The 23,096-nt window shown below is 40.4% G+C and overlaps 4 protein-coding genes across 6 annotated transcripts; 1 reads left to right on the top strand and 3 right to left on the bottom strand.

The window, feature by feature from the left end:
* The first annotated feature begins 114 nt into the window (after positions 1-114).
* si:dkey-250k15.4 (uncharacterized) lies at positions 115-4,184 on the top strand. 2 transcript variants are annotated; one of them, XM_037453243.2, is made up of 4 exons: positions 115-245; positions 1,456-2,687; positions 3,310-3,443; positions 3,575-4,184. In XM_037453243.2, the coding sequence occupies exons 2-4, from the start codon at positions 1,469-1,471 to the stop codon at positions 4,172-4,174; spliced, it is 1,953 nt and encodes a 650-aa protein (XP_037309140.2). In that variant the 5' UTR covers positions 115-245; positions 1,456-1,468; the 3' UTR covers positions 4,175-4,184. The 2 variants fall into 2 exon arrangements, with proteins under 2 accessions (XP_037309140.2, XP_037309141.2); XM_037453244.2 differs by having other exon boundaries at positions 156-226.
* A 187-nt stretch (positions 4,185-4,371) lies between these two features.
* On the bottom strand, positions 4,372-7,615 carry tlr21 (toll-like receptor 21). Its single transcript, XM_037453222.2, has one exon. It carries the CDS (start codon positions 7,588-7,590, stop codon positions 4,663-4,665), a length of 2,928 nt encoding a protein of 975 aa, XP_037309119.2. The 5' UTR covers positions 7,591-7,615; the 3' UTR covers positions 4,372-4,662.
* A 36-nt stretch (positions 7,616-7,651) lies between these two features.
* Positions 7,652-10,816, bottom strand: cnfn (cornifelin). 2 transcript variants are annotated; one of them, XR_009957074.1, is made up of 5 exons: positions 10,750-10,816; positions 10,289-10,414; positions 10,051-10,187; positions 9,433-9,970; positions 7,652-7,708 (listed from the first exon to the last, which is right to left on the bottom strand). XR_009957074.1 is itself a non-coding variant. In XM_037453251.2 (4 exons), the coding sequence occupies exons 2-4, from the start codon at positions 10,410-10,412 to the stop codon at positions 9,881-9,883; spliced, it is 351 nt and encodes a 116-aa protein (XP_037309148.1). In that variant the 5' UTR covers positions 10,413-10,414; positions 10,750-10,816; the 3' UTR covers positions 7,934-9,880. The 2 variants fall into 2 exon arrangements, 1 of the variants encoding a protein (XP_037309148.1); XM_037453251.2 differs by lacking the exon at positions 7,652-7,708 and having other exon boundaries at positions 7,934-9,970.
* Positions 10,817-10,846: 30 nt separating this feature from the next.
* rundc3b (RUN domain containing 3b) lies at positions 10,847-19,899 on the bottom strand. The gene is made up of 11 exons (XM_037453246.2): positions 19,659-19,899; positions 17,206-17,321; positions 16,584-16,717; positions 16,278-16,363; positions 15,977-16,066; positions 15,629-15,709; positions 15,364-15,538; positions 14,859-15,016; positions 14,383-14,529; positions 13,583-13,704; positions 10,847-13,506 (listed from the first exon to the last, which is right to left on the bottom strand). The coding sequence occupies exons 1-11, from the start codon at positions 19,751-19,753 to the stop codon at positions 13,361-13,363; spliced, it is 1,350 nt and encodes a 449-aa protein (XP_037309143.2). The 5' UTR covers positions 19,754-19,899; the 3' UTR covers positions 10,847-13,360.
* Positions 19,900-23,096: the final 3,197 nt, after the last annotated feature.

Here is a 23,096-nt window from a genome sequence, read left to right as displayed (position 1 = left end):
TTATATGAATTGGATTAAAGAACATACATAATAAAGAAATTATGAATCAAACCTTGTTTAATCTAGTAAGAATTTAAAAGATTAAATAGTTTCACCTACTAGTTTATGAAAGTGGACTCGCCCATCTCGTTTGTGTTCGCGAGAGTTGTTGCTGCGCAAGGAAACACATCTAACTTCGACATGTTGCTGAGCAACGAGAGAATTACAACTGGCAAAGACCAACTAAGTTAGTAGTAACGGTGTTGGTAAGCAGCGCTACTAATTTGTGATTTTAGTTTTGTATAAAATGTATTTAGTGCTTGAATCGTTTGACATGTACCTAGAGTTAAGGTTAGTTTTTTGTCTTATCAGCTAACTATAGCTAAATGGTCTACATGTGGTCTTCTCTGTGCACCTGGTGATATTTCTTCCTATCACCTGTTTGCTTACCACATAACGCTAACTAGCTAGCATAGCTAACCGTTTTGCTACATTTTTTGACGTATGACTAACGTTAATTGAGAAGGCATTCAATCGTTTAGTTGGCCATTAGCAGGTCAAAATGTCACATAACGTATTGTTCTGTGTATATCTATATTTTTAGTTTTGATTTTATGTGACAGTGTGAATATTAATTAAACGTTAGTTAACACCATTTAATAGGATTCACATAGAAGAAATGTGTTCGAAATGACGAACTATATTTACATCCACTGCAATTTGGGTTTAAGGTTCCTTCTAAAGTTGACCCTCCATAAAGGACTTACAAGAACATCTGAATGTTTCTCGAAGATGTAAATTCTGCATTTGACAAGAGACACTTGGATATGCTTTATCCATTATGGAAAGTCAATTATCTGCTCAGAGAAGGGGGGGGGGGGGGTTAAGCCTGGATCCACTCGCCAATTTTAATTTAAAGTCCAAAAATCCCCAAACTATGGCTGTTTTTAGTCACCTGCTGTTCCAGTTTATATCACAATAGTCTAAAGGTCATCAACAAACAACAAAATTATCATGTATTTTTATGTCCGAAAACCCACAAAGATTAAAGTATGTTATTTATGGTCCTAATCACTGAGCACAGGCTCATGAACAGTAAAAAGGTAAATAGGTGAAACGTTAACGTAAAAGCACTTGTAGAGTAAGTTTCAATCAAATTATTTAAAAAAAGAATCAGATCACTCCTATCTCAGTTGAAGCAGTTAGTTTTTCCATTCATGTCCACTCCTGTATGTCTCTGCTAAACTATCCACAGCAGGGACTCTGCTCTCAATCTTCCATATCCATTAAGAGAAGTACCAAACTTTCAGTATTTATGATCCAAAATGTCACAGTCCTCCCAAGGCTTAACATTTGTATTCAACCAATGTCATTAAAAACTTTAAGTAATTTACATGATAATGCAACAGCATTCTGTAGAAGTGGCCCAGCTGTTGTGAAATGTGAAAATTACTAATTGAGTTTTTCTACTTCCAGAAACGGGTGCAGGATGAACCCTGGGTATGCCAGGGCTGTATCAGACAAAAAAAAGTTCTTAAATGTTTTCAACAAGGACAAAACACTTAGCTTGGTGAAGAGATTCACTACGGACTGCCAAAGTTTAAACCATTCTAATAAGACTGACCGGCAGCACAGAATGAAACGACTGAGGAGCCGCAAGGAGAGGAGTCAGATGAGAGATAACCGAAAAGAAGCCTCAAAATCCAAAGCCCATCGCCATCCTCACTGCCAAAGGGCTCAAGACATGGCCTATTCCCAGAACCGCTGTCATAGTGGCTGTCATTGTGCTTCACGGAGAAACGCTCCATTTGCAAACATCATTCCTACGGCACAAGAGCCCTGCATAATCACGGACCGTCGCCTGATAGGACACCATGGCCTGTTCAACCACGAGGTGAAGTCCATTGACATAGAGCGCTTGCTAAGTGAGCGGAGGAAAAGTGGACAGCAAGTAGAACAAAATTCTACTTCACGTCCATCTTCATCATCTCCGGTTCCTTCGCTGTTCCTCGCTAAAGATTTACTGGCTGCTGATTCTGATGAGGTTCTGCCATTTCAAAGGAAATCCGCCCCTGATCATTGCCGTAAGGAAGAGGAGAAAATCAGTCAGCAATCCGAAATAACCCCGGGGAAAAGGCCGCAGCAACAGTTTGATCCGTCACGTGAAAGCATCTCCTCACACGATGCAGCCATAATTCAGAGTAAGAAGACAGAACATCTCATGTCAGCAAAGGGCCGAGAGTCACCGCTGACTCTCACTGCTGTCAAAGATAGAAATGTGAAGACATTACGCAGGCAGCTAAATGGACACACAGTTTCTACTGTGGAGCACACCCGAAATAACCCGCAGTCTCCCATCCACCAGACCCCAGCTCATGGTCCCAGCATGAGCCCAACTCCGCTCTCCAGCTCAGACTCCGTAGATAGCTTTGACATACAGCCCGGACGGCAAGATGCTCGCCCGGCATCGAAGTCTGTTAGTGCGCTGGCAGCAGGTCTGTGTGACTTTCTGCAGTTCCCACTTCTGAGAAGAAGAAACCTGGTGGCAGAGAGCAGGGGGGTGCTGTTGAAAGCTCTACAGGAGAGGCATGGACCTCTGCTTCAGGAGAACCTCCTGGCGGTGCAGCGAGGCCTCAGCTTGGGTGTTGATCCAACAAAGAAAGTCAGGGATGAGGAGCTAACTTTGACAGACAAGCTCTCGCCTCCAGGTAGGCACTTAAATATACTAATGGTTGTTTTCAAGTGTTAACTTTACCTCGATATTGATGATGCGGTTTACTATGCCATGATCGTTATCCACATTTAAAGCTGCCCTGAGGAGTTTTCCTGTCAACAAAAGGGATGTTTACATTCAGTGTTATTCATTATAACACATTCAGGGTTTCCTTGGGGCCTAAAAATGCATTTCTTTCTTTTGTAAAACATTTGCAAAGCACAATTTGAACCGTTCCTTGTTTGCATCGGTGTTCACTAAAACTTTTTTGCCTTTGTTGGAGCATTACTAAGTTTTCATGTCAGGTGAATTTTATTCATCTCTCTCCGCCAACTACCAATCATGTATTGCATGTTCTGCACGCTTGCCATCTTTGAACATTGTTGCATTAAATCTACTTTCTATGTGTCCACGGACATTATTTTCCATTCAGCGAGGTTAAGGACTAGTAAAAATATCCTAATGACCTTTAAAGTGTCTGGAGTTGATTGAGGACACCAAGCACCTTTTTTCACCACCATTTTCAGTACATTTCTTGATTGAAAAAAGCAATGGCGAGCACTCCTCACTTTGTAGTTTTTCAGCTGTTTTTACAGTTGTCTTTTTTTTTCTTTCAGGTGCAACAGCGTTTCAATCTGATGGAGAAGGTCAGCCGTGTTTCGAAACCCAGAAAACCACATCTTTGCAAATGACGGGAAGTGGACCTTTTAGCAGGAAGTCCAGGCCACAGCGACACCAAAACCTGAAGCAGGTAAAACTTTACATTTTCCTTGTTACCTTCTTGTTTTTGTTTTTTTATTTCAAATATACTCCAGCTCTAAGCCTTCCTTTTGTAATACACAGCTCATAACTGATTCTGTTTTCTGATTTTTTTATGTTAAGTCTGCGGATTGGTTGACAAGCCCCATGGAGACTTCTCTCAGTGTTTTGGATGATCTCCTCACACCTACCTGCGCTCCTCTGGTCTGCATGGACTTTGAGCCCTCCAAAAGGAGAACCAGTGATACGTCATTCTCTCCCACCTCACGCTGGGGAGGAACAGCCTCAGCATCTCCGCACTGGGAACACGGTTTCAACAAGCCTAAGAAGAACAATGGTGTCATGTTTGATTCCTTTGAAAGCCAAGCAGTTCCAGAGAGGAGCAGTGGGTCTCGATACAGCAGCAGCGACATGCAGCCTTTGTTTCCTTATCAAATGCAGCTGGCAGCAGAGCCAATGCACCTTCCCCTGGACAAAGAGCCGTTGGAAACCCACAGCTACTATTATGATACCTCCCGTTCCGCTCAACTTCCCCGTCCTCCACAGAGCTTCCAACCTTTGAGCCAGTTCAGTCATCATTCAACTTGCCCTCCATCCAGGTCCAGCCTGCCCGACATGACCCGTTACCCACCATCTCACACCCTTGAAAGAGGCACGGCAGCTCCCCATTCTTTTTTCCCGAGCCCTGACCGCTGGTCCTTCCCTCCTATGCGACTGTACTAATAAATGTTTCTTTGGCAGAAAAAAAACAATTCTTTTACTTCATACATCAAGATTTATTTTGTTCAGTCAGCAAAATGATGTGTTGTTTGCTCATATTTACTAAACACGATAGTGAGAGCTGGCATCTCAAGAATTGCCTCTGTGTTTTGACCTTTGTAGCTGAGATATACAAGCACATAATATATTGTTTGCACCCTTGGTAAGATTTTAACTAACAATGTACTATTGTGAAAACTATTTTATATTTTGTTGTTTGTGCACATTTAATTGGAATTAAACACATTCTTAACATTTGTGCAATGGTATAAAATACATGCTAAATCAAAACATACTAAATTCATGATCCAGTAGTACAATTTATTAAATTAACTATTTTTTTCCTGCTTTCTAGAAAGGATTAGTCTTGCATTTCGTCATATCTACACCACTTTAAATGACCCCCTCCAAGCAGCAGGGATGAGGATTAACTTGACAATCCCAAAATAATTTCAAGGTAGCAAGTAATTGTTGTCATATGATGTGTGGGTCTCAGTCTCTCTTTTTTCTTGTTCTTTACAACCTTTTCTGTGCTGTTCTCCCGTCTCTGGTTTGCTCCCACTTCTCATTGCCCTACGTAGCTGATTCCAAAACAGTTCTTGGGCCTGTGTCGGGTTAGTGCAGTCTGAGCCAGGCCACTGCAGATAAGTCTTTTTTAACATGACTTTCCTCATGCGGTGGTAGGAAGACACCTGCCTCTGAGAGATCTCCTCCAAGAACACGAGCAGGAGAACGTCGCGGTGCTCATCAAAGAGTCGGTAGCTGGCCAGTTGGATTTCCAGGGAGCACCACTCACTTTTTAGGAAATTCCTGCTCACCACACAAATGGTTTTACGACTGCTATACACAGCAGAGACGATGTTGTCCACGATGTCCCGGCCAAGCTCAAAGTCCCTGTGATGTAGGCACAGCTTTAAAGACGATCCGTTCCCCTCCAAGTTGGGCATTAACTGCTCCATGACCCACTGTTCATCAGCGGAATTGTAGGAAACAAATGCATCATATTTGCAATTTTCCTCTTGTTCTCTGAGTGTGCGCCACTGCTCACTAAACCAAGAACGGAACACATAGTAGCCATACTTCATTTTCCAGTAGAGTTTGACATACAGTAAAGGAGCTGCTGTGAATAGAAAGATTGCGACGGCTGTGCTTATGAACAGGTACTTTTCTACATCTCGGTAACAAACTTTGGTGTCAAAGTTGTAGAACCTCTGTTTTGCATCGTGTGGGCACGGCAGATTGTACAGATAGACCACCTGAACATTCGAATGTACTGTCCAGTTTTGCAGTAAGCTGTTGTCGCAAGTGCAGATGAAAGGAGTGTTGCGTACATCGAGGTAGTTGAGGCTGGGGAAACTTTCTAGTGCATCAACATCAACCTTCTGCATCACATTACGGTTGAGCTGCAGTCTGCGTAACTGTGTGAGATTCCCAAAAACATCTTTTGAGAATTTCTGAAGGCCCATATTTTCTAAGATCAAACGGGTCAGATTTTGCATATTTTTAAAGACTCCCGGTTGTAGTTGAGTCGCCCCCACGCAGCAGTTATCCAATGTGAGGAACTGCAAGCCTGTCAGATCATCGAAGGTATCCGGTTCAAGTAAATAGATGTTATTGTTGGTGAGACACAGAGATTTCAGTGAGTGGAGGCCACGGAAAAAATGGCGGGGTAAAACCGTGAGGCCATGCGGACGCTGCCCATCTAGTTTCAGATCACTGAGTTTGCTGAGATTCACGAAGGGTGAACTGGGTTTTTCGTTGAGGAAGCGAATCTGATTTCTTTGTAAATCCAGCACTGTCAGTGTGTCTTGAAATACATGATAGAAAGAGGTGTCAATCTGTCTGAGGTTGTTTCCATCTAGGTAGAATTTAGACAGACTTTTCAGCCCATCAAAGCCAGATTGCTCAAAGTGAGTGATCTTATTACCTCCTAGATCCAGCGTGTTTAGACTGCCGAGGTTACCAAATGTTCCTCTAAAAATAACGGATATGCGATTGTTGCGTAGGTTAAGGATTTTTAAATTGTGATTGTCTCTAAACATGCATCTAAGCAAATCAGTTAAAATGTTATTATCCAAACGTAGTGTCTCAAGACTTTTGAGCCCTTTGAGAGCGTCACAATGGAAATAAGCAATTATGTTTATGTTAAGCTTCAGCGTCTTGACATTCGGCGTAGAATTGAAAGCATTAGAGTCCACGTTCAAGATGCGGTTATAGCGATAGCTCAGCTCTGTCAGATTATTAGAATACTCCAAATGTGGTTTTTGACAGGATTTGAGGAAGGTGAGATGGTTATGCTCTACATTGATAGTCGTTATAGATTTCTGTTTATTGAGGAACTTCAGACAATTTGTGTTTTCTAGGTGGTTCCGTGATAGATCCAGGATCCCTGTGATCGTAGGACAATCGTTCAGCATTTGATCTGTTATCTTAATCTCATTATTACCCAGGCTTAATTTTCTAATCGTTTTCCCATTTGTCCCTAACAATCTGCACAACTCCCCGAGCCTGGTGTTGTTTAGACCTGTGCCAGAGAAATCCACGTGACTTGCATTGACGTTGCTGATGTTTAAAAACGTCAGCACATCCACACTTGTGGAACGCAGACGCAGATAATTTATACGCCTGAGATCGACTTCTTCAAAGGCCCCTGAATCGAGCTGGGGATTGTTGGACAGATCCAACACCCGGATGAACCCGAGAAACCAATCCTCGCATCCCAATTGGACTAGATTATTTTTACATAAGTATAATGTAGTGAGGGATTTGGGGAGGGATACATTCGAATGGCTCAGAGAGTTCAACTTGTTACAACAAAGATCTAGTACTCTCAGATTTTGTAGATGTGACACTGACTCAGCAATCCGCGAGAAATTTGTCAGAAAGTTTTGTCCCAGCAGTAAAGTGTGAAGATGGGAAAGATTGGAGAAAACGCCCTGGGGGAGCTGCTTTAAACTGTTGTTTGTCAGTGAGAGATAGTTCAGATTGTTTAAGTTGTTAAACACTGAAGGGTTGAGCTCCAATATCTTGTTAAAGGACACATTGAGAGACTTAAGGTCCTTCAAGCCTCGGAAAGCACCTTTATCAATGCTTGTCAAGGGATTATGGTCTAATCTGAGGTTCTGAAGGTTTGGTAGATGAACAAAGCTCTGGCTTGGAATGTGATCAATGAAAGTGTAGGAGATGGTGAGATTGAGAGCAGTTGGCAGCAGGTCCTCGATCATTGCACTCATGTTCCTTTCCTTGCGATTGATGCAGTTGAAACTTTGTCGATTTGAGTACGAGTCTTCGATGCAGTTTTTGAAGCTGTAGCCCCCGATTGGTTGAACCGCACCAAGGACGACGGCTATTGACAACAGCTGATGTGTTAAACCCGCCATGTTGTCTGGTTTCAGATCAGTGAAACAGTCCAGATTACTTTCCTCCGTTTATTTGAATATGTGTGGCAAACCTCTGTGAAGAAGGCAGCTGCTTATTCAGCCGAACACCTGCAGGAATCTGAGGAAAGAGAGCAGAACTCACTCTTCACGTCCAGTCACTTGCATTTAAAAAGCCATGTTTCTTTTTACAGAGTTAATAGAGAGCTGCTACCACAATCTTTGTCTTTAAAACGGCATTCATACTGTACACGTTGCTATGTGTGATGTTTATCTTCTTCTAAGAAAGCCAAACTGTGTGAAACTTGTGTTTTAAATATTATTTGAGCTATAGCACATTGCCTGGAATAACGTACACATATTGTTCAAATTAAAAGGGTTTTCTACAAAGTCAAGGATGCTTCCTGGGAACGATGGATCCAAAAATTGTGCAGGTTTGTTTTGTTTATGTTTTAACTCCTATTAATAATAATTATAATAATAATAAGTCCAAGCAGCAGTATCAATTTTGCATTTATCAAAACAAAGTAAACCGTTTTATACATGTGGGCCTTTTAAAACAATTAATATAATTACAAAACATACATTCAATATACTCTCCCAAAAGTCGCAAGATTCCAATGTAAAACACAGTCATTTTACCTCACACACCAAACACACTGCATTACGACTTGACAACAACAAAATGTAAAAGTCATCAAATTAGTCTTGGTTGGCCTTGACTTTCAACTTCCACTGCTGCTTTCTGGACTATTAAGTGCTATTAAAAGCTCGTTCACCAGCTTACTGTCACTGAACGAGTTTGTCAGTGAATTGAATGGAATTTTCCTATTTGCATCATGAAATCCAGGGCAGAGGCTGAAAGGGAAGTGCTTCTGAGAGGAGAATGTTCCCTCAGAGCGCTGCAGAGGACTGGAACCATCAAGACGCACTTCATTGGAGCCTACAGTCCAGTCAACAGGAAACAACGTGGTCATTTTTCTTCAAACTATGGCCCATGCAACGCGTGGGAACGTTTTTGTTCTGCTTTTGGGCAGAGCACTTTGACGCATTTCAGCAACCGCCATGCGGAGCAAGTGACTCGAGAGGCCATTGTTAACGCAGCATAACAGAAGGTGTGGCGGCTCAAACAAACACGGGGCTGCTGTTCGTCTCCGGTGTAAAAGTTATATTACATTGTTACAGCATTATTTGAACCAATAACCCTCTTGGAATAGTGAACACTGCTTGATTGCAGTATCTGTGTGTGTGAAGCCTGCCCGTACGTCTCCTAAATCCAAACTCAATCCAAAAATACGGTTTCACCACGTTTCCGTGTTTTGTAACAAAATCCCGTCTGAGGTATTTTATTTCGTATCTGGGTTCCTCTTTAAATATATCTCATATCCCTTTTCTCTCTGGGCTTGTGTTCCTCCTCTGGCGCCTGACTTTTCTTTTTCTTTGTTATTTGACACATACTGACCATCACAGAAAATAAAGTAAAAGACTAAAGTAAAAGACAACCAAATTATTTTAACATTTTGTTCATTAGTGACAATTGCATTAGTCAATCATGCTTGTACATTTTATGTTCTAATAATCCTCCATCCTCCTACATTTATACGTACATTTATATAGATATTTTTTATCTTAAACATCTTTTTCCCTAAAAAAACATTTTCTGCGAATAACATTAATCCTCTCTGAGAAGTTACCCTCTTATAATAATATATAATAATCTCACACACAAACAGTTAGTCTCTCATTGTGATCAGAAAAATCCAACAACATTACTACATTTGACTTTGAAGTTAATACCATTATTTTCTACGGCTTGACCTTAAAAGTGAATGTTGTTCACCTCACCTTGCGTCCTGAACGAGCTGCTTGTGCTGCACCGTGGAAATCTGGAGTTCACAGTAAATCAGAAAGAGGAACATGGCTGCAACCTTTTTTCTTTTTCTTTCAGTCACAAGGTCCCAATCCAGCGTTTCTGTATCCTGAATGGTCGGATTCTAGTTGATCACTTCCAGATGATATACATTATTGAATAATATTTTATGCAAGGAAAGCAATGTTTAAGTATTATTTAATTCCAAAAAATGCATAAATTCACCTTTAACACAATTTCATCACAGTTAGTAAATGATGATGATGATGATTTAAGAGGCCTGATTTAAAATTTAGATTTTTTCATTTCCTTCCATTAAATTGTGCGACCCGTTTCAAGTCTTCCTTCTTATTGACCAAATATTCTTTATTTGCATTTATTTTTGTTGTCATTTTTTAAGTCAGATTTAACGTCCAATCTTTTTTATCTTCTCCTCTTCTGCTCACGTGCCATCTGACACAGTCCACACAGCGGCAGGCAGGCCATGATTACCCAGTCGTCACACACCGAGCCCTGGGGAGAACCACGCGGAGCCGTTAACTGGTGACAAACATCCGCCATTTTGTTTTTGGGGTGCGTTTGGGCACACTTACTTCAATGTGGTATCTGCCGCGGATGCTCGTCCTCAGAGCAATCATGGCGCCTGGAAGGAAGGGCAGGCAACAGCTGTCCCCGTTGTCCTGAGCCACCTTACAGCCCAGGATGCAAGGGATGAATGTTGCACAAAGACCTGCGGGTGAGAGGTACCGCGTCACATTGGAACTCATTTCACAGTTTGTGTCGTTTTTTGTTTTGTTTTGCTCACTCCCACGAACACGCGTTAACGCTTACAGATGCCACAGTCGTCACAGCAGTCGCACACGTTTGAACTCCAATCGGATTGTGCGTTTGACACGGTGTACTGTGTGACGGAGATCTGGGGCTGCGAGCTGATCACATTTGACTGGAATTCCATCGCTGTGAGTAGAAGTGAAGGAACATTAAAACCCCCCCAATAAACAGACCTTGTTGTGAGGGACAGTATTATTCAAAATAAAGATAAAAATGCCGGTTCACTTTAAATTTAGTAACATTTTCTAGCCCTATTTTTGTTTCTCCCAAACAAATACCCTGTCCAGGCCTGAAAGATCCTCCAGGTTTTAATTCCACCCAGAGCCAATTTAAGCTTATTTCATTAATAGTACTAAAGAGGCATTACATCTGACCGAATCAGTTCAATGCATTTCATTTTAAAAGAGAACAAAAAGACTTCCATGACGACGGTTTGGAGGAAACCTCGCTCCATATCTCACCTGGTCTCTCCTCCCGAGTTCTGCGTATGGTCTGAGAAAAGGTGGTGTCGGTGTAGAGGGTCCAGGGCTAAACACAAACAGGAGGTCAAATACATGGCCACAACTCTTATACCCAGTTTGACATCATTCTTGCGTCAGAGCCCAGTTTCAGTGCTGCTATCACATGGCAAACATTGGCCATTTGGGCAGGTACATTCACTTTGAAAAGAGTGTTTAGTTTTGGGGCGTATCAACCTTTAAAAAGGGTGCACCATACATTACACGGCCTTTTATCAGCATAGAGTAAATGGAGAACAAAGTGGGAATATAAGGTATATTTGTACTTCACCAACTAATAAAACAGGTTTTCCCTTCATAGCAGGTGTGGTGTGTATACACACTGTGGGTCCAACTCTAGCAATGGGAAAACACAGGTGGAAATGAGCTGGGACCCTCAAGCACAGTTAAATTGATGGTAATAATACAACACCTGGTAATAATTGTGGATTGTAATAATTATAACAGACTTCATGTACAACAATAAGTAAAATTTAAGTTAAAAAAAGTAAACAAAAGTGAAAATCACAAAATAAAACTTGAGTTTAGTCAAAACAAAATGCAAAGATATTAATTTCGTTACATTTTTTACCCAAAATATTTGTACTCATTTTCCATGTGATTTATTAACTCAATATATTTTTACCTCTGTCTCCGTGGCATTTATCATCCCAAAAGATTTAACCTTTTTTCCATGACCCTTTCGACCCAATAGTATTTACTTTTCTTCAGATTTGACCACCTATTATTTACTTTTTTTCTACATTTTTAACCAAATATATTTTTACTTTCTTATTGTATTGCTTTTTACCCCATGACATTTAAAAAAAAATGTTTGACCGAAAGTGAGTGACTTTTCGCCAAGACAAAACAAACATATTTGGGTTGAAAAGTCCTATGAAAAAAAGGACACACAGACGTCTGTGCAGAGAAAGATGTTTTGAGAGCAATAATAACAGTTATCATCAATAGCACTGAATTCCTTTTGCTTTTCCTAGAGTGCTGTAATGGAAGGTGACGTGAAGTTTCTTAAATCGTATCAGTCGTCACCCAGCATAATTCATATTATAGATGATCTCACCTTTTGGCTTAACAAATTCCTCAAAAAGTTATTTATTTTGTTCTTCCACAGGGATGAATACTCCACTGTAATGTTTCTCAAACTGGAGGGTGTGACCCTCTAGTGGGTCGCAGTGGTATTGCAGGTGGGGCGCATAGAGAAATTATTTGAAGAACTTTCCATATTACAAAAGTAGAAAAGGAAGTGGACTGTGGTTCCCTCACTCAACACAGATCCAAGATCAACATTAAGCCCCATTAGCCCCATTAGAAAAGATTTGCTAATGAAACCTGTTTTACAAATATGCACTAATTTTGTTTTGCACCTTACTGTTGTCTTGAAACAGCAAAGTGTAAAACTCTTTATTGCCAAATATTTGATCATTTTCAGAGGTTGGACTATTGTAATCTTTAAATAATTGTGAAGTGCAAAACAGGTTAATCACAGCTGCAATTTTTTGCAGAGTGTTTTGTCTGAACAGATGGAACTTTATTGGCGTTTTTTGTTTTTATCTGACGAAGCAATCTGGTTTACTTGAGGAGATTGCTATTTTTTCTATTCCACTATTTAAAAAAAACCATAAACGGGGAGGAGTCACAAAATGTTACTTCAATAAAAATTCCACATGACTCATTATGTTGGGGCGGCAGATCATTGGTCCTCTGCATTTAAGTTGACAGTCTATCATCTTACAAACGTGACAGCGTATTCAAACATTGTTTTTTGCTGATCTTTACCAGCTTACATTTGTGATTATATTTGGAGATACACTCAAAATGTTCAAGGTTGAAAGCTTGACAAAATGAGGACCTGGCTGCTGGTACACAGGAAATGCAGGCTAAACTTGTGCAAGCAGCCTTTGATGGTCACACAAATGCATGGCAGTGTGCACTAAAATAAATAACATAAATAATAACAGGAGTCTTTGTCTCATTGACCTGAACTTTAAAGTAAACCTAGACGTGAATGGTAAACATTAATCAAACGCATTAACACCTGAGAACTAAACATATTGCACAAGTTATGCACAACACTGACATCATAACCATAATCAAATAAAAAGCTGAGAAAACACTTACACCTTACACAAAATGCGACACAGCATTATAGCAAATATTTGACGGAATGTCACAAAAGTGGGGTTACATTCATCGTAAATCAAAGATAATACTAGATACATGAATGCTTTAGCAGCAGCAGCAGCAATGGCACAGGAAATAATAATCATCTGCAGGAAAGGGACCATTAGCATTTTGCTAAAATCTCTTGGGGAATCTTTTGATCTTTAGCTGAACGGTACATTAATTGAACATCTCCTGGAGCTGCTTCTGAGATTCAACACAATTCAAAGAACTTGCTACACAAGATTTTCAACTTGTAAACCCAACTTGCATCTGTTAAAGCTCTGGACTCACACACTGAAGGTCTACAAATCAATATAAAACTTCTTCATTTAGAAAAGTCCCTGCATTGTCCGGCCCCTGGTGGAGATCTGTTCATCCAGCTCTCCGTTCCTCACGAGGGGCTGAAGCCAGGACTGCTGATCTCTGCTGCAGGACTGGCCAAACACTCGCTGGACCTCAGGCTGCCCAGCGACTTGTAGCTGGCGACTGAGGTCAGGGAGCCACACAGACCTCTTAGAGACAGAGTTTCCTCTTTACCTGAACAGCAACATACAGGCGATCAGTACTCCAACCACCCTCTCGAGGGATCGGCGCTCGCCAGAAGGAGACGTACCTGGGTGACGCCACTGTGTGCCGCCCGGCCGGCCCTCCAGACTCGGGGTGTGCGACGGTTCAAGAGACGTCTGGGAGAGACTCATGTCTGCGGACAGCTGCTGCAGACTCGGGAAACCCTTCCTGCAATTAGAAGAGGGACGACGGATTAACAAAGAGTACTGTAACAAGCAGGCAATAAAAAGGAAATAGTGAACATTGGACAAAAATACAATTATAATCATTTGCTGGTTTTCCTACTTCCTCTCAAAAAGTATTGGATACCTTTGGGGTTTAAGAGGGATCAGACACACTTTATTTTCAATAAATGATTGGAGGTACGTGTCTTTGGATCTAAAAACGCAGCAGACCAATGATTTCCATATTTTGCTGCAGTACAGCTGGCCATCATTTTAGTCATGATTTTCTTTTAAATAGTGTTCAAGTTTAAGATCATCACTTAACATTTCTTGTGAAGTAGGATAAGAGCAATGCAATTAGTTAATTAGTTAAGGCCCAAGTTCCTTTTACTACTTCTACTACTTTACTTTGCTACAAACAAAACTTAAAAGTAGAGTTCATTTGATCTAGTAATTTGTTTATTTGACTTTGATTTTAAACAATCAGTATTCATCCACTTATCTAACTCTGTCTATCTGTCCCTAACTCATGTGAATTACAAACATGAGTCACTGGAAATTGCCAGTTAGTTAATATAGATACATAATTATTACATGTCAAAGTTGCTTGTGAACAATTAAATCAATAATTATATTTCAATTGGATTTAGCTATTTCAAAAGTGGGAAGCTGGAGGACATACACCTCCCACTGTCCCCTGCTCTTCCTGTACAGCAGTGTGTCCAAGGCGACTGCGTTGGTATCCAAGGCGACAGGAGATGGCCACTGATTGGTCAGATGGGCTGTCAACTCTTGCCTGGACTGCAAATCATTGTTCTTCAGCACCGTCCTGAAGACAATAGATGTTTGGAGTTAGTCAACCTTCAAAATATAAAAGAGGATCGGATCACTACCCGGCGTGGACATTTGACAGAAATGACTGTTTTTTATATATAGTATGAAAATGTTACAGGTAAACCTTTTGTTTTTTTAAACCAAGCGAAACATTTTGTAAAGAATATTAACTTTATTTACAATTTATGTTTTTCACTGTTGATTTTCCAAACTATTACCTGCATAATTATCTCAGTAAGTATTCTCGGACTCTCATTGTCATGCTCAGACACACACGCACGCACGCACACACACACACGCACACACGCAGCGGGATGAACTTACAGTTGGTCCTGCAGTTCCAGTACGATGTACTTAAGCTGTTCTTTCTCCAGTGTGTGGGAGAGGTGTGTGTCTGCTAGGCTCTGCTGAAGAGCTTTGTTATGAGACACAGCCTCAGACAGCTGGGCTTCTCGTAGCCGGACCAGCTCTTCCAGGTAACCCTGAGACAACACGCACACACACACACACACACACACACACACACACACACACACACACACACACACACACACACACACACACACACACACACACACACACACACACACACACACACACACACACACACACACACTGTTATCCAATTGTGTCTATTGCATTAAAAAGGTACTGCTGGGGGAATAATGTTGAATGACAAAGATGGAACAAACACTACAGATGTTGTTCTGATGAAATGAAAAACAGCATTAAGCTGAACGTCTTTACGGATCACATCTCCTCCTGGAACACATTTGCAGGTATTAGCATCCAATTTATACATATCGCAGAATAACTAATAATACACCACCTTCTGCTCAATCACCATCCGGTACTTCTGCTCAAAGCGCTTGCACTTGCTGACCAAGTTGCTCTGCTCTGTGAAGATGGAGGCAGCCGTGGCCATCTTGTCGGGAGTGCTCCTCTCGCTGCCGCTGCTCCCCAGCGTCCTCATCTCCTCCTCGTCGCTGCTGATGCTGTCCACACTGCACAGGGAACCGGCGTCTTAATCTGACCGTCCTACGAAAATACATGTGGCCTCCCCGAGCATTCAAATGTGATTTGACCACACATACTTGTGGGTGAACTTCAAGTAAGGCGTGTAGTCGATCACAGCGGGGCAGCTGCCATCCAGACTATCTCCTTTCAGACAGAAGCTAAAAGACAGGATGGAAAATAAAAGCACTGCTTTACTGCACAAGATTTAGGTGTAAAGTCTATTTAGGAGGGTCCAATTAAAGAGGGTTGAATACTTATGTGTATTTTAGTGTGTATTTTAACAGTTTACTTCTTTATTGTTGTCAGTGATTGCTTCTCTGTATTTAATGGGCTTTTTGTAATAAAGAACATGAAACTTGCTGAAAGACAATGAAACATAAGAAGTTAATTTTCCATGGGAAGAATTAGCGGAATGGGAATAAAACCTGAAGTCGATGGTGTTGATTGCGATGAGTGTGTCAGCCAGAAGCCCCGCCTCCTCGCCCAGCAGGATCGCTCCGTCCTCGTAAAACCTCCTACAGTCAAAACACATTGTGAGCACATTATTGGCAGCCATTCGACTCCTAGATCTAGTCAACTGGTGTGTGATAATTTAAGGATTAAGCTAGTGTGCAAGAAGATCTACATTATCCTGCAGCATGCTAAATATTTTTGCTGTACTTGATTTGATAAAATATATATACATTATTGGGTTGAAGCAGAAACAGCGTGCAGTTCATTTAAGACCTTGTGTTTTTTAAGTCCTTCAGTGCAGATGAGATGTATTCTGATAATCGTTTCTCCATCAGGACCACTCTGATCCAAGCCCGGCCCTGCAGAGGGGAAAATAAGCTTAGTAAGTGGAAGCTGAGAGAGCTCTTGGTGTAGTGGTGTGTATATTCTCAAATTGCTTATATCTTTCTTATATGGCTAAATGCATCTAACCAAACACACTTTTTGGTATTTGACTGTCTGACATTTAGAGATCCAGGTTATTTTATTCCTCCCTGCCTCAGGTAATTAATTCACATGCCAGGAAAGTGTCATCCTCACTTTAGCTCTCGATGATCGCACGTTCTCCATGCTCTCGATGCTTCGGATGCAATTATGAGGGACTTTGCTGCAGGCGGCTTTTAAGTAATCCCAGAAACTCCGAGGACTCTCATTGCCGAACCAAGTTGTCTGACCTGAGAGGAAAAGATAAATAAATGAACAAGGTTTTACCAGCTTGAATCTGCATTTATGATGTTATAAGTAATTCAGAAAAACAAAACTCAAGAATTGAACCTGAAATAAGTTTAAGTTGTTTGGGTCGGTAGAAATGCAAAGAAAAAATGTTCAATTATCCAGAAGTGGATCCCTCAGAATATTGATAATATATTATATGGATAATAAGAAAATACATTTACATTTTTACACTAATCTCACTAAACGGAAAACGAGATTGCCATCGCTTCGAAACTTCACTGCAATTTATTCAAATTCTGCATCTCTTTCCATTGTCTTTGTTATGAAAACACATGTAACCACAAAGGGTTCTACTCGTTTCCATTTTTAAAGATCAACCCTTTGTCTCTTCCCATGTTTGCGAACACTATCAAGTATCAAAATGAAAATGCAAGAAAGAAAATATTTCTCTCCGTAGTATAAAAACAACATGTGTACCAGTTTTTACCTTTGAGGCGATGACTGAGGATTTGCTCCAGGATGGAAACAAAGTTAACGAACTCTTGAGATCCGTCGTCGATCGTCTCGAAACAGGAGCGGTCCAGCAGAGTCTTCACTGAAAACCTGAAGCAAAGGAAAATGCACTTTATTTGGGGTAAATGTGACTAAAGCACAGTTATATAGTTATTTATCACGTCAAAAGGTTCTACTTGTTACATTACAAGGGTAGTAAAGGCCAGCGTTTCCGTTGCATGTACTTAATGTCAGAATATCTTGATCCCTGCTTTTTTGAAGGGAATGTAGATGTCAACATTTTTCTACAACCGTCCAAGTGTGTCTAAGAAGCCTAAAACGCGTTCTCTACTGCAGTTTGGTGCCTGACTGAATGATGTCAGAGACGAAGACACACTCCGACTACCTGTAATCCAGGTTTACCAAATGCACAAAAGGACAAACAGACAAAAGACGAATCCTAATTGGCATAAAACAAACAACGTAAAGTCTTATATGTTCATTTAAACACATACGGCCTCCATGGTTGAAATGAGGCTTCGATTACAATCCTGTGATGAAAGCAGTTGTGATGTGCTGCCCGACTACAGTCATGTGAACTCGGTCTAATCTGGTTGCAACTGATTAGACCGGAAGACATGAGAGGTAATGGACAAGGCTGCAAACACACACACACATACACATACAACACGGCGTTGTATGTGTATGTGTGCGTGTGTTTGCTGTGAAAATTCTACCAAATTGTGTGTTGCCTTTAACATCAGCTAAACAATCTGACGTTATCTCTCTCGTTGCCTAGCAGCAGGGTGACCACAGAGTGCGTGCCTGGAACAACAGAAGAAAATAACTGATAGCTCTTATTTCCATGAATAAGTGCAGATTTATATCACATATCATGTATAATAACTTTCAGGCACTTTGAAAAAAAAAAAACACTGTGCTCTTCACAGCATTAAAAATTGAGCTTCAACATTCAAAAAATTGTGTGCTCTGCACTTTCAGTCAATATGAATCCCAGAAATCCTAAAATGTGGAAGCACACGTCACTACTAAAGTGGTTGAAGTCCTGAGAACCCTGTCGCTAAGCAACAGACCATAATCATCAACATTGCCTTTCAAAAGGATTATGAATGAACAGCGTTGTGCTTATGAATGAGTAACCAACATGAAACAATGGATTCAAACTATGAGCCATCCCAAAATGTACATTTAAACTCCTGATAATTCAAGGCACCAATTTTGTGTCCTTTTTTGACCTTTTATCAGGAAAGGACTCCATTTTCAGCACAGAAGACATTCTTAGCACAGGAATAAACCATCAACCAACAAGGGCTTATTTCCATTGTGGTTAATTGGGAAAATTGAATACAGTAAAATTGAGCAATCATTAAAAAAGGAGCAGTTTTTATTATTCGAAGGTAATGAAACTATTCATGCTTTTGAGGGAATATACACTAAAGACAACATACGTATTTGTATTATTCTGTTGCTACCGATAGATCCCCCTGAATCAGGGGCTCCCACACTTTCAACCAACCAACCACTGAGCAGCTGCGACAAGTTTGTTTTGTGAACCTTTACACCTCCTTAGAGCTTTTTCTCTGACCTATTAGTCTCCTCCGACTCGAATGCCCCACAGGACGGTCAGTCAGAAAATGACATCTGTGAAAAGACCACAAATCAATGCTCTGAAGGCGTCAGGTGACGAAGAGGCCATGAGTAAAGGGCAGGTGAAAGGTTTGTGCACATCTAAACATCCATCAGTCACACTTCTCAACCGGTGTATCTCTCATAAACCCATTGAGGAATTTAATTAATCAATTTCTAGCAATAAAGTGAAAATGAAAGTGCAATTAATATTTTCAATGATATTCTTGGTGGCAAGGCAAGTTTCAGGGGTCTTTACATTTTCAATAAGGAAAGCCAAAAGAATGTGAATATCATACATTTGCAGTGACATTAATAAAGAAATTTGACAAATAATGCAAATAAACACAATTTTAAGAATAATTCTTTGGCAGCTAACATTAACCCAAAATTTGTATTGGGGTGGGGTTGTGCTGGTGGAATTTTAACTCATGACCGGAGTAATTCTGAAATTCAGGGTTTAATTCTAAACCAAACTGATCATGTATCTTGAGTGAGTGAAAGAGAATCTCTGTAAAAGGTAACCTACAAAACACAATAGAGCAATTTAGCAGTCATAGCAATGATATTGTTTCCATAATGACTGAATGCTTTGCATTCAGAGAAGACACGGAATCGTTTTACTGTCCGTGCATTTGGAGAAATGTGCATTTGTGTGGAGACCGGTTTTGCAGTCCTGCTCCTCGAGCTAACCTCACACAAACACCTAGCGTGAATGACCAAATTATGAATCCACACATCCACCCTGTGGCGTGTTTTCCTCCTCCTGCCATCAGAGGAGAGAACGTGAGGAATTCCCACCTGCACACCGTGAGCAGGTTCCTCCTCTCCACCACGGCGCTCCTGCCCGCTCCCCGCCTGCGGACGACATGCAGCCCCGCGCCGAGCGACGCCATCCCGGCCCTCGTCCGGGCCGCTGCGGGCGGAGGTGGTGCGCAGTCCCCGGCTCAGTCCGCTCTGCACCAGCCGGGTTTGGTTAGCGGCTGTCCGTCAACTCTGAGGAATACTCAGCGCTGCTCAGAGGAAGAGGGGACAAACGTAACCTGCAATGTAAAAATGACTTCCCGGTGGTACCTTCAAAATAAAAGCTACCGCAGCAGATCGCTTAACGTAATTTAATATAATGTTTTTTTTAGGTAAGAATGCAGACGCATAGGCCGGCATGTGTGAAACAATAGAGTGTTTCATGCACCGTATTTGGCGTGTTTATACATCATAGCATACTAGTATTCCACTAAATACTGTTTTTGAGTTAAATATTTCAATTTGCGCCGGTTGTCCTCCTTTTATTTTGAAGGTAAATCTTTCCAACCTTTTAATAGGACTGAATGTAGGAAGTTGTCCCAAAGCTGCAAAGGGTCTTGACAAAACAACATGATTTCTTTGTAGTCTGTTAATGTGAGTCTGTACGACTACTGTTGCTATTGTTTGGGGTCCTGAAGGAAAGGTGTAAGTGTAATTTTCATTAATACACAAAGGAGCAGAATAGTCTGTTCCTTCAAAACATTTATTTTATTTGTAACATGCAGTTCTGAGATTGAACACAGGGTGGAACATTAATGTAAGAGTGCGTATGCCCGGTGATGAGAAGATTGTATCTGTTTTCCTATCTGTCAATGAAAAAAACTCTTACAGCATCACAGAATAGTAAAACTCTCATTGTATTTTCCAGTGTTCATGTCTTACAAATCTTAGCTGTCAGTGAGTAGTGTTTGGTCACCGTGAAACAGTCCTTTAATTTTCAACAAATGGTGTGTTTTCCACATTTAAATTGACACCTTGATTGTGATATTTAACTAGTTAAATATAAAGTCATCTTGAAGGAGAAGAGCGTCATCTAGAGGCCTGAAAGAAAACTGACCGTGACTGTGTAATTTATTAAATAATACTTGCAAGCATGAGACATGAGTCATCGGTGTATAAATATATAAATATGAAAGATAACATAATGAAACAGGGGGGGCTTTGAGGGGGGGGGGCTATACATATACACCGATGACGCATGAGACATGAGTCATCGGTGTATATGTATATATATAAATATGAAAGATAACATAATGAAACAGGGGGGGCTTTGAGGGGGGGGGGCTATACATATACACCGATGACGCATGAGACATGAGTCATCGGTGTATATGTATATATATATATATGAAAGATAACATAATGAAACAGGGGGGGCTTTGTCCATGCGCCAAGTGCCGGTAATGACATGATATTACTGCATTTTTTACAAAAGTAAAACAATAATAAATGTAGATGTTCATAATGATCCCCCATAAAGCCTTTGAAATGTACAAAAAATGTGGAGTATGCTTTAGTAAAATATCATACATTGCATGAAAATATGGTGCAAACGCAAACAACAAAATAGCCACAAAAAACTGTCAAGGACTGTCAAGTCACAAATATTGAAATATTCCTGTATTGCAATCTGTACAATGATCTTATATAAAATGTACATGTTTTACTTTTTGGGATAATTCTCTATATACATTTTGTGTGGCGGCCTGTAACAGAGGATCTAACTATTTGTAGGATTTCAAAACAAAACAAAGATGTTTGAAAAACTCGTGACACGTAAGCTGACACATAAGCGCCTCCATTTAAATATTTCATGTGTCAAGCCAAACTAGCCGTGTCTCGCAGTCACATGACTAATCCACTGTGTGTGGTTTTATTTTCCACGTGAGTCCAACAAACCACAGGAGTGACTTTTACCCTGATGTGAGGTCAATTTCACAACCCTTTTATGGAAACATGTGACACTGCTGTAAAAATATTGACCTTTACTGGGTTACAGGACTCAGTGTTGAATAAAAAGAAATAACTATCCTGCTCTGCTTTGGTTTAACTTGAACAAATGTGATGGAATCCATAAACATGATTCAAACAACAGGTGCATTTGCACAACACTATATATTGTGTGTGTCTATATTTTACACTCATTTTAATACTTTTAAATATCAGTTATTTTAAAAAGGATATTATAACAAAGAGAATTTGTGTAACAGGATTTGATAACATGGGGTAAAGTCTCACTTTATTGCACTTCATCAGCACTACGTCAGAGTTCATAAAGAGTCTGTGTTCATCTAAGTTAAGAACTGTAAAATAAAAACATCGATGCCTGTCGCCTTTGATCATTGATCAATGAACAGCACAACATGGCTTATTACATGCATTACAATCACTTGTTATATGAGAAGTTCACTCTATTCAGAAAGAGTAAGGGAAGATTCAATGTGAGATTACTTGTTATATTTACTTAACTGAAGTCTATTAAATTGGTTATCTCTCTGACTGCAGAAAAACAACAGATTTAGACGAAAACACATGATATCAAGCTATGGTTGATTCAATCATGGTCAAACGTTAAATAGATAATATGTATTTCATTTGAGATCTCATGATAAAGTAGCACTGACGCCTCAGAGGCCTTTCTGTTCTAAGTTTACATGTTCTTCTCAAGTTCCCCCCGGATTTCCTCCCACACTCCCAAGGGCTTGCACGCTATGTTGACTGCTGGCTCTAAAATTACCTGTAGGTGTGATTGAGAGAGTGATTCTTTTTTTCTATGTCAGTCAGTCCAGGGTGTACCATGTAAATTAACTAGAGCTCCTCCTGGCACCATTTACAGTTTTTAAAAGTCGCTAGGGCACATTTCTCAATACTTAGGTCACTTTTTCAAAAGCGCTATAGAAGATGACTGACTACAGTATTTTAGTCATTATCCTCAATGACATCATATATGATGTAGTCCCCATCGGACTAACAGGACTGTAGTGAAGATATAGAATTATTAACAGCACTTTTCTATTATCGGTTCTCTCTGTCCTCTGTGAAGCTGTGGGCCACAAACAAGTATTCAAATAAAGCCAAATGCTATGATACTGGTGACGTTTGTTATAATAAAGCTGTCAACCAAATGAGGTAAAAAGAAGAGTACAATCCTCTGAAATGTAGCAAAATTGATCGAGATCTCCTCGGCCCTCACAGGCTACAACACCACAACGCAGACAACACACCTCCATGCGCTGCTCTCATTGTTGATTCTTGGTTTTTGAGTTCAGTTTGAGTTCATTATGTACCTTTGTTACATCATCTAGTCTGGAATCTGCTCTTCTCACAAAAAAGGCACTTGCCGAGCTTAAACCTTTGGACTTTACTAACAAAATACCAATGTGTCTATCTAAAACGGTAAGTTGACTGAACATTAACAATTCCACTTAAAAAGTA

Source organism: Pungitius pungitius, chromosome 11 (assembly GCF_949316345.1).
Source record: "Pungitius pungitius chromosome 11, fPunPun2.1, whole genome shotgun sequence".
Lineage (NCBI taxonomy): Eukaryota > Metazoa > Chordata > Actinopteri > Perciformes > Gasterosteidae > Pungitius > Pungitius pungitius.
This window is presented reverse-complemented; position numbering and strand designations above follow the sequence as displayed.